Consider the following 11,734-nt stretch of genomic DNA (forward strand, 5'->3'; position numbering starts at 1 on the left):
GGACTAAGAGCACTTGCTGCTGGGCTAGTTGGTTTTGGTTCATAATTAAATAGTTTTTAGGCGCAAAATAGAGACAAGACACATTGGTAGGTGTACTGGCGCTTCTTGGCACATAGACGTGGCGCTTCGTCCTGTGCACCTACCTATGTGTCTTGTCTGTTTTTTGCGCCTAAAAACTATTTAAGTATGACATTCAAGGAATTAACAATGCGCCATTAAGTTTCGAACATACCCTTTGGATGGGAAGGACAGAAACCTATAGCAAGAGGCCGCCTCCTATAAACTCTTGAAGGCGAACGTGCGTCAGACGCCAGTGCTCGTGCCTATTACTATAGGTTTTTAGAGAAGTGGATAGTTACAGTTGTCCACATATCTGTCTAGAGCCCTCGACCTGCGTGCCGTCTGCGCTCCGCAGCGCTCAGAGTGACCTCTATTGGTAGCGCATGCTTCAGGATAGCGCATATTTGATTATCGTCTGAGCATCAGACAAGCGTTATCTCGAACCAGGCGCTGCCGCTAGACATCGCTCTGAGCACTGCGTAGCGCAGAAGGCACGGACTTCGAGTGCTCTAGACAGATCGGTGGACAACTGTACTGGCTCAGATGTACACCGGTTACCAGACGGTGACTGCACACGCTCAGATGCCTCGTCTGGACCCGTCCATGGCACTGCGCTCGCGCAAGAAGAGTCCGGTAAACCAGTATACGCCCAATTTAATACGTCCGTGTTATGCCAAAAGTGACTTTTACATGTCCCCCATGGGTTCGCCATGTGCTCGAGAGCAGGATTATCAAGAAGGCTGACTTCGGCTGCGCAGCCATTACTGAAGTGTCGTAAGTTTCAGGAAACGACAGCATGCTGGGCATTCTACCATGCCAGTGGAGGCTGAACACTTTAGAGCGGAAACTCGTTTTATTGTCGAGGCAAGCCAGACATACGCCGACTACGCGTGCTGCTTCTCCCGACACAAGCGTCACATCCCAACCGAGTTTCCGATCAAACATTAGCAAGCATACGCGCCACGTACGGGTGACGTGCAGGTGTCTGTTCATCCTAATAGCGAAAACCAAAAGCCTTGGACGATACCCGTCTCTTGTTTTATATTGGTCTGCCTTCTTACGAAATATAAAACGCTTCTTGCTTTTGTTCTTAGTCGAAAGCGAAAAAAATGTGCGTTTCTCTTTTTAACCACACAAAGCGCAAGGAGGGGGGGGGGGGGAATTTACTTGTCACATATGTCAATCTGTCGCAAAAATTGCATCCTCATGCAAGTCGACTGCAATATTTTTTTTTTTGCTTGCTAGAAAAGATGCTACAAACGGTATTAGATGTCCAACAAACTGCGTTAACTTTTCGAAAATATGGAAGCAGTGCAGAGAAAGGCTTTCAGAAGAAAAGCTGCGCAACCCTGCCATTCTATAAATGTATCGGCGGAAACTGCTCATGTCAGCTTGCCCTCTCCCTTAAGCTGTCAGAACGCGGGACGAGGTTTGATTTGACTTTATAACGCAGCTCCAAATACCCAAAGTTTCATTGCGGTGAACGAAGCAAGAAAAACTAAAAATATCTTTATTGCCAGCCGCTGGACAAATTTCAGTTCTCTTTGACATATTTGAACCCCTACATTGCTGTTTTTTCCTTGCAGGCATACATTGCACGTTTCAAAGCCGGTGGGCATCACCCTCAAGGGTGTGTCTCAGTTCACTATTCCCAGTCTATCGAAACTGACTGCAGCACTTGCAGCACATCTGTCTATGCGATGGCACGGGCGGCTTGTTCTGGACCGACATTAGCTTTGGTGCTGGTCATCTTGCAGGCGAGATGTTTTTTAGGCGGCGAAACCATCAGCTTTTGGCCGGTAAGCCTCGTTCCAAAACTTTTTGTCACAATTTAAACATAATATAGACATTGTATCAAAACGGCAAAGAAGATTCCTGTGTGTGGCTCAGGAGGCATAACTCGCCTGATGCGCTTTTGAATCCATGACAGACGACACAGAAAGCAAAGCGATTGTATTTAAGCAACATATAAATGATATGGTTTATCTACAGTTCGTTTCAGCTGTTTTAAATGCCAGTAACGCTATTTCACAAAGCTGTCATGCACACTTTGTATCAATTTTCGTCAATCAGGAGACTTCATTGGCAATTGTCGACTGGTTTATTAGTATTCGGTGGTTCGTCACTCGGAGAGATCATGACACTAAAAGTGGCGGGTTGTTTAGTATTGCTAAGCACGAAATACTGTGAGAAAGCACAGTTTTTTTGCAAGTGGCCACCCCCGCCACGTACCTGAAAATGCGATTGAGGTGTCCACAGACCAAGGAAGCCAGTTATGCGCGCGGTCAACTTTTTAAGACTAAAGCCTTTAATGCCTCCTCATTGTCGACAGAAGGTCGTCAGGGGAAGGTTGTCAGCAGAGGTATCACGGTTTTTCTAGTTAGACCAAACAAAAAATCTTTGTGCACGATGGGATTCGAACCACCATCCTTCCGTTCCGCAGCTGAGCATGCTAATGGCTACGCTATTGCCTGCCTACGCATATGAAGTTGTCCTTGTCTAGGACGCTGGAGAGTGTTTGCAAAAAGGCGACGAATCAGACAGATGCCTCCCAAACGCCATGCAGTGTCTCCAGCATTTAAGATTCACGAAACAATTGTGTACTTAACCACTTAACCACACATCAGTGACACAAGCACCAACACCGCGCTTACGGCTTTCGCCTCACCGCACTTTAGGTCAACAAAGTGCCCTCCTGAATTTTTCATCGTTAATGGCCATTTAAAGAATGCACGCTGCGAGCTATGCTCCAGTGCTACGTTTCTGCAGCAGTACCGTCAACGCCAACTCGTATTGCTCTAGTACCGTGTTTCCGCCACAACATTCACAAAACGCATGCTGCGCACATCTCTCTATCACTATCGCCACATAGCTCAAAGCACGAATACTAGTTTGATAGCAGCATGCTTTCGTTTGCTTCTCTAGAAGTTCTGCCAGCACAGTGCGACTAAAACCTGAGAAGAAGCGACTAATTTAATTAAAGTATGCGCCTGTCCGGCTAACGTAAATAGATGCTTGTGAAAAGGTGATCTAGGAGATAAAATATTCGCATTATTCGCATCATGCTGCTGAAAGCGAACGTCGTATGCTTGGCTGTACTGCTTGGTATGAAGCAAACTCCACTAAGCAAGTTCTGTGGCCAAATTCTGAGATCCCTCGTTTCGTCTTCTAGATGCTGCTGTTTTCGGCTGTGTACTGATTAAAACACGTCACGTTCCAAACGCGACGCTGTGACCTGATTGCGTTTGCGCATAGCGTCTCGAAAGCGCTTGCTGAAACTAAATTAATGCACCAATATCGAGGATATTCTACATTAATGTTTCGTCAGAAACAATTGAAACTGGTTTCTTGAGCATGCTAGGTTGTGTGAATGATTAAACGTTTATGCAAGAGGATGATGGCTGACTGCTTATCGGAAGTGTGGGCTTTTTGCAGATGTTACCGTACTATATGAGGTGGAAAAACCATTAGTTGCAACGAATCATTGCGCTCCGATGAATAAAAGCCGATGATGGGCAGGGGTTGCTTCGTGCCAGTCAGAACAGCCTAGTAGACGAAGCTCATTCGAGCAGCAGCAATTGTGAGCATTCCCTAGCGCTCGGACGCTTTCTCCTCTCGTTCCTTAGAATCGGCGCTCTCGCCATAATAATAAAAATCCCGAAGCCTGCAGAAGTAAACGATCGATTCCGCTCTCAGGAAAGAAGTTGGCATCTCTGGGCACTATGCCTAGCTATTTTCTCTATCTTCAAAGCAGGCGCATCTTCAAATCGTATCTTTCTTTCTGCATTCGTGCTAGTTTGAATTTTTCACAGTCGTCTTTACTGTTGTTTGCTTTTTCGCATGGATTTTTTACGGGCAGGTCTATTTTTTCGATCATCTTAGAATAAATGTTAGGTGCAAGTTACACCTCTGGTATCATGCATCCTCGTCTGTTTCGCTTTTTTCATAATCACTATAGCTGCAAAGTAAAGGTTTTTGGTTTCTGGTACGTGGAACACAAAGCGATATGATACAGACTGAATCTGTTTTTCGTGCATGTATTTGTGTCACTGGATCGGTGTTAAATTCATACATCAGCTGATGATGAATGATTATCTGCCACACTAGCTGAAGACACTGTGGCTAATCGCACAATGAACCCCATGCTGGTGAAGGTAACACAGTAAACCGCCGGGTGATGTCGTGTCGCGCTATACTTTTCCCCAAGTATTGCTATGCTCTCAGGGGCGTAGAATCGCCTGCACTGTGCAGGTGTGCATTGCTGAGCTTAAACCGATCCAGTGGCTAAAAGTAAGGGTGGTTACGGTTAACCGACAGCGAAACCAGGAAGCTGCACTCACTCAGTAATTTTATGATCCGTTCCTGGCGCCTTCCACTTAGTATGGTCTTAGAAGATGTAGTGATTATTGGTAATTTCTTGCTGCCTTTATAAACCTCCACGTTAATGGCTCTCAGGACAGCTTCCACTGCTTCCCTCTTCTTGACGTGAAGGAGGTGTCCTCATTTGTGAGTTCACTTCTATACAGAAGGCCAGCTAAACTGAACTTACGAAACATGCTAACACTTCTAAACTTATTTTCTCGGATGCCTTTCATAGCCCCGTTTACTGTGTGATGTCAGTGCACGTTAACGGTCCCCAGGTGGTCAAAGTTTCGGGAGCCCTTCACTTCATAGCATGAGTCGGTTTGGGACGTTAAACCCCAATAAACCTAGACGTTTCATGGCCGACCTATTTGTAAATCTATCTTCCAGTCATTGTCTTGGCGAGAGCTTTATATTTTGCTCTTCAAGGTTTTCATATATTCTTGACTTTGAGAGCTGCATGACGCAGTCCCTCTATCGCATAAGGCAAGTGTTGGCTTCGTAGTAGACTTTTAGTAGACTTTTGTTTATAGACAGTGAATAGACAAAAGGAAATGTCCGTAGAAAGGCAATGAAATATATGAGAAGTGTACACCCACTTGATAGATGAGTCAAAATATATTGTTTGATCACTTTTCAGATGCTAACAAGTCTGCCTCATACAGCCGGAATGTATTCCTCCATAGACGATTCTAGTCTGCATTGTGTGACCGCTCTCCGAACGGATGTCGACGTGCCGGAAAAGAGGGCAACATATCTCGTCCACATGAAAGGGCTGAATGGAACTAAAGAGTAAGTCGATGAAAAAAGCATTTCTGTTCTCAATCTGAAGCAAAGATATTATTGGCACCCCTATCATGGACGTTCTGTACGATTGGCGGCATATATGTATTCATCACCTCAAAATAAAGTGTACTTTTGTGATTTTTCAAACAAAAATTCGCTCTGCAGATTGCATAGAGACAGATGAATGATTCGAAATCTATGAAGAGGTGTACTGTGAAAGAAAACCATGAAACAAAAACGGCCGCAGAGATAGAAAAGGCCCACGAGAGATGTGTGTGTGTCTTTGCCGTTATTTTCTTGTAGCTGCCATTTTTTGCGCACTTTTCTCACTATGTTCATTCACTATCTCGACTGCAATGTATATTAATCGAGGTGACACAGGCTCGGTTTAGTGGCTAACGTTATACGCAACACTTCGTGTAAAACCCTCATACGAAAAAGTTTGGCACCAAGTATATCTAAAAGGCGGAAGAAAATATGTCTTCAGCCTAAGAAAAGACAAAATTTCTCGGCGAGTCATTTTTCCTTTCTTGAAATTGACTTTTGCTGTACAATGCACTTTCAGTTGCTGGTGCGAGCTCGATCGGTGTTGCTTTTATGCGGAAGATAATTGCTTTTAGGCATTACATAATTTTAACGCCAATTCTAGAAAAATAGGCGATCGTATACTGAACGAGAAGGACATGAAGAGGAAACTGAACACAAACTTGATGAACAACGTCTACGAAATATCTGAGCTTTTCGTGTGAATGGAAGCTTGCAGCAAAACCTCATAACTACAATCAGGATTTCAACCAACGCCAAAAATATAGCTTCATTTGACCATCGGCACATGCAGCGTTTCAGACCAGTATCCTTTCTAGCTGCTAGTTCAAATTACTCGAGCTCATCATCTTTAATCCGCTCTCAGCGCTTTCAATTGCTCGTTTCTAGGCTGCTGTCGCAGCCGTATAGTTGAAGCAATTCAGGTGGAAAGGTCGTCTATCTCCGCAACGGTAGCATTATGCAGCCCGCTGACGAAGGCAAGAAGGCGCCTAGAAGAAGGCGCGTTAAAAAGTAAAAGCAGCAAGATACGCTGAGGGCTCTGCACATTCCGACCAAAATGCGGCTGAACGCGGCGGCCGATAAGTAATGAAGGGATCGAAGAAAAGGTAAGTGCGCGGTCTGGCTAAGGAAGGCGGCTGCTCGCATAAGCTCCACAAAGAGCAAAAGTGGAAAGGCACACCATGCGTGGATCTTAGCTTCAAGAACAGCCCCGGGCGATGGCGAGGCACCTTTAGTTAAACAGTAATCGTTGCTCGAGTGCCGCTCCTAACATTTCTTAGGCATTCTTGAAAGCCCCATCCGTACCCGGTAATGCACGTCATGCCAGCACCTATTTTCGAAGACAGGATACAGTACGAAATTTTTGGCCATATGTTTACATACCATTTCTTGTTTTGTGTGTTTCACGTTTTGAAAAGTGACCCTATAAGGCGTGTCCCACTGGACTACACTAGCCTGCGTTGGTAAAATAGCGCCGCATTTAATGGGTAAGAAGGACAGCCGCTAACCTATTCATGATGATTCGATTTACAGAAAATTCATCACCTACGATTACTCAGCGGCTACTCCCGATGCTCCCGACAAGGCTACCCTCGTGATCGACAAAGGTAAACCACCAGGCGCAAAAAGCCATTCTGAAGAGCTCACTATGCGCAGGATCCATTGATAAATGTCTTTGAATTGTGCGCAGGATAGTTAGCGCGTGCGTATTTTAGTATTTATTTGTTTTCTGGCATTTTAACCAAAGAATTACACAGGTTACAGTCTTGTGCCTACAGTGAGTCTTGTGCTGAAAACATTGACAAGATGAAAACAATGTCTCGGCAGCCAAAAAAGAAGAATAACAGAGTCAAAATATGATAAAAGCCTTGCGACGCTGAATTTCATAATTACAATTAGGGAGCCCACACTAGCAGTTCCATTCGTATTCTGCGGTAGCCCTGATTTTTGTTCATCATATTCAGTAATAATTGCTTTAAAATCTGCAATCCTACAGAAAGAAAACTCTTAGCATTTATTAATATGCCCTGATGATACCTTTGCTATAACATCTGTGTAACTAATTGCGTCCTTTTTTGAGCATGAATTTTGAGCTCCGGTTGTACTGTGCGAAAACTTGCAAAATATGTGCGCATTGATGAGTGCGTGAAAGTAAATTTGTATGTCGTTATATGCAAGGCTTTTCGAAGAGCACTTTCAAAAATTCCTAAATGGATGATAATTGAAATAGAAGCACAATCTTTTTATGAATTGTCAGTAGCGGCGGCCGTCAGTTATAAACAATCGCCTTATTAGCTACTTACCAACCTAAAATAAACTTATAAGCTCCTTTATTGCTACCGTGTAATTGTTAGAGCGTTAGCAAAGTTCGTAGCCACCAAAAAAATCCGTTGCTATATCCTGTATTGACATAATGAAAACTCCTTTGTCTAATCAACTAAACAGTGGAATAGTTCGGCGCCCTATTTCTTTTTTTCTTTAGCAAAGCCGTAAATAAGAGTACGAGGCACTTCATGGAGTTTAGTGCGGCGCATAATCGCCACTGGTGATTTGTTGCGCTGCCTAAGCCGTTTAATGAGCACCTTCGACACTGGAGGGCTGCGTTCCATTTCTTTTATTCGGTTTCTCTCAGAGACAATGGCGACGTAGTTTGTAATCGCTCTCTCATTTCTTGCAGCAAGCAACAGAAAATACAAATATCATTTGAGGTCTGAAGAGCAAAGCATTGTTTAGTATTGAGTCCAGCTTTGTTTAGGCTACCGCTTTATTTTTCGTTCCAGACTACAGCAATCCAGTCGCCATAACAGTAGCGTACACAGACTTCGACACCTGCTTTGTCGGTATTCTCCCGTTTGGCGAACAAGCAAACCGTGAGGACCATTAGTTTCATATATTGTGGGGTCTGTGTCATGAAACTGAAGCTTGAAATCAAAACGCAATAATATGCAATGTCCGGTGTCCCCTACCGGAGGCCTTCATTGAACATGGGTTTTTTATTTCAATTGTTACATGTGTAGGGGTGCGAGAAGTACTGGGATTAATAACCAGCACCTCCACCAGTTGTAGGGGTGTATTTAATTGGCGTCCTCAAGAGACCGAACCGCCGTGTACGATCTGGCAGCGTTGACAGGCGTAGCCAGCACCAAGAGAGCGGGGCAACTTCGTCGTCGTCAGGCGCAACGTAGTGTCGGCTCATGGAGGTAGCGGAACCCGTCACAGTTGGCACATTACATATGCCTCAAAAACAAGCCAAACGTGCGTGAAAAGACTGCGAATCTCTTACGCTCCCATGTAACCTACCCGATAATGACGGCTCAGATCTTTCGCGATCGTAAAAAAGGCATCTTTGTGTCCAGCAAGCCGCTTACCACAAATCATCGCCATGCGGCGGAATTCCTGGAAGGCGCCCAAATATCCTTAAATATTCGAACTGCAACCAGCGCCTAAGTTTACATTCACGTTCGTGCTCCTGCCATTCACATATTGCGGAACGGAGTCACCTTGGTCATCGTGCGACTTCAGCTCCGCCTTCCCAGTAGCGCGGCCTTTCCGTGGCGTGGGCGCAGAGGGCCCGTGTACTTCATATCACGTCGAAAAACACTCTTCCAATACAACAGTACAAGGCGGGAGTTTTCGGGGACCGCAGTGAGCACGAGGTAATTTTCGTAACCTAGTCTAGTAGACATGGTAAAAAAAAAGAAGTAGCTATAATGACACTTGGGGGACTTGTACCCGGCTGTAATAAAATGTCCAGAAATTTTCAAATCACCGGCATGCAACGTCAAAGACGCACTGAAGCAACGCCTGCTTCCTTCGTAAATAAAGAAAAATTATTTCGTGCCAAAATTATACGTTCTTCAACGGAGAATGGTTTAGTTTTCGTCGTGTATTTAGTCCAGGTTGTACACAGCAGGAGGTGCATTTGAGGGAAGGGTTTCAAGGAAGGTGTTCAGAGGTGTTGATATGTTTTGCTGCATAGAATTTTTTATTGTTTTATGCGAGTGTAACGTCCCAAAGAAACTCAGGCTATGAGGGACGCCGTAGTGAAGGGCTCCGGAAATTCCGACCACCTGGGGTTCTTTAACGTGCACTGACATCGCACAGTAGACGGGCCTCTTCAATTTCTCCTCCGTTGAAATTCGACCGCCGCGGTCGGGATCGAACCCGCGTCTTTTGGGTCAGCATGCGAGGGGACTGAGGTCCGAGGATTAATTAGTTTTTTAACACAGAAGGCTCTGTTCAAATGCTAAACCAGGGTGGCCAAGCCTTGTTCTGGCGAGGGAATGCGTAGTCGTTGCTGGCCATCGAGATCAGTCCGCAACCCAGGCCTTGTACTGCAATTCCGTCAACACTCGAAGCTTTTTTTTTATCCGGTGGAGAATTTCGTGGCACAGGGATTCGAACCCCGGTCCTGTTGCACGCGAACGGGATGCTCTACCTCTATGCCATTGCTGCATTCCCGAATTCTCCACGATCATAAAACCTTGTTGTGTCATGCAGTTCGACGTAACAATATACCCAAAAATAGCACTTTGAATGATGTGCTCGCTACCTCCCAGCGTCAGGCTTCCAGAATTGCCGCAGCACAACATGGAGTCGCCGTCACTAATTTTAACCATTTAATTACCTATAAGCACAGAGTACAACATGATGTTTTTCCTCCTTTTCCAGAGTGCATGCTGTGGGTTGAGGTGGAATACGTGGAAGCATTGCCTCAGCGCTGCAGTGATGCTTTTGTAGATGCCTGCGGGAATGGGTTTCATCTTTACAGCAAGGAGTTTTGTCATTTCTAAACTTTTACTCTGCAGTGCCCTAACTTCGTGGCATTTTGTATCGACGTCGTTTACTAATAAATTTACGCTGTTTGGATACGAACTTTTATGACATATTGTCAGCAGTCACCACATACCGGTGGAATTGTTGGCTGCACTGTGAACAAGTGTTCGAAAATTAAAAGTGTGTGAAGATGGCACTTCAAGCCAGCGTCGAACAATTCATCGTCTCTCATTTTCTTACACATGTTGCGATGAAGATAGATAGGCATTTGGTCAACAAAATTTGCTTGCTGTGTCCGGGTATTCGATGTAATTGGAGGCCTATATTTTTGTCTTACTTAAAACTCAGACCAAGTCCAGAAAAAGGATAAAATGTTAGCTGTTGCTAATTTTCGACACACTGACTCCTCACTTCTTAGTGATGGTAACGGAATTTTGATGTGATAGTCCTAAATATGAGTACATCGGCTTCCATAACTGATAATAATTATCTCATCATTTGCGCCTTTCATAACTATGGCAATAAAGGGTTAGCCTGCTGCAGTGATACTGCTCGACAACGGTGCAATGTGCTCGTGCGCAACACACTACTGCCGAAAATATAATTCGCGAAGGGCAGCGTTCTCATGACAGAGCACTGGATAAACCTAACGACTAAAAATTCGTACCTTCGCGTGGCTTGAAATCTACAAGAAGCATTCACCCGCATTTTTTCCATCCGTAAGAAATATTCTGCCTGCGTCTAAAAAAGAAATACCCTCCAGGAACGCTTGAGAGTTACCTGTTATAGCGATATCTCTATTAGTTTTTCTTCATCTGCTTCTTGCAATTCTTATCACTTTAAAGTCTTTAGCTTCTATACTTCGATCAAGGCTTATGAGGCAAGTTTTTTGCCGGTGCAATGAGTTTTTTTTGTAAGTAACAAGACAATGAGTAGCTGACGTTACTAAGGATTTATGGTTATATTCAAACACGATTTCTTGATATAGGCCATTTGAATTATGATTTTTGTTAGGACTATATAATGTGCGCTACTTGAGCGCACTAGAATACATAGATGAAGCCAAAAGAATAAAACAGTAGGTCATATCAAGTGATCCGACAACCTTCCTTAGCAGTATTGCTGGTTCATTTAGCTGGTACAATGATCACCTTCGCACTGCGACTTTGAATTGTATTTGCCGTTACTTTTTCGTTCCAGTGCTCCATGAGCTTGCGTGTACAGTTGTCAGCGGGGTGGACCTAGGTGTATGGGTGAAGGGGAAGCTTTTCTGGTGGGTGTAGTATGGTGGTTACTGGTGGCTAAAGCTTTTCGCAGGTGGAGGTGGACTGGATGGTGGCCAGTGGCCGCTACTGAAGGTGAAGGTGTGGCGGAAGACAGAGGCTGCAGGATAGTGGCAAAGGCCATCTCCAGGGTTGGAGTTGTGCTTGGGGAACAAGCTGTACAAGTTCTCCTCTTTGATTCGAAGCAAGACGCTCTAATTTTACTTATGACAGGAGTGATAACAAAAACTTCGTTATATTTAATATTTTTAAAATTAACGAAAAAGACGGGTGTTCTTTATTAGTATTCAAGACATAGCTTATCAATATTGCCATACAAGCAAGTTTGCTCACTATTTTACCGGCTGCATCCACTCTTCATCATCACAGTGCCACGCACAGTGAAGACTGCAGTCCGGAGAGCAGGAGACACCGAAGATGGC

The 11,734-nt window shown here is 44.5% G+C and overlaps 1 protein-coding gene across 1 annotated transcript; it reads left to right on the plus strand.

The window, feature by feature from the left end:
• Positions 1-603: 603 nt before the first annotated feature.
• Positions 604-10,046, plus strand: LOC149360843 (uncharacterized). The gene is made up of 5 exons (XM_089567945.1): positions 604-693; positions 5,063-5,214; positions 6,787-6,860; positions 8,034-8,123; positions 9,925-10,046. Exons 1-5 carry the CDS (start codon positions 604-606, stop codon positions 10,044-10,046), a joined length of 528 nt encoding a protein of 175 aa, XP_089424071.1.
• The last annotated feature ends 1,688 nt before the right edge of the window (positions 10,047-11,734 follow it).

Source organism: Amblyomma mixtum, chromosome 2 (assembly GCF_055824585.1).
Source record: "Amblyomma mixtum isolate Tamu chromosome 2, ASM5582458v1, whole genome shotgun sequence".
NCBI classification, from domain to species: Eukaryota; Metazoa; Arthropoda; class Arachnida; order Ixodida; family Ixodidae; genus Amblyomma; species Amblyomma mixtum.

Excerpts from the sequence above, each read along its gene's own strand:
- LOC149360843 (XM_089567945.1), top strand. The coding sequence starts at position 604 with ATGTACACCGGTTACCAGACGGTGACTGCACACGCTCAGATGCCTCGT. Across the intron at positions 6,861-8,033 it reads TACCCTCGTGATCGACAAAG|ACTACAGCAATCCAGTCGCC; the intron begins GTAAACCACCAG and ends TTTTCGTTCCAG. Across the intron at positions 8,124-9,924 it reads GTTTGGCGAACAAGCAAACC|AGTGCATGCTGTGGGTTGAG; the intron begins GTGAGGACCATT and ends CTCCTTTTCCAG.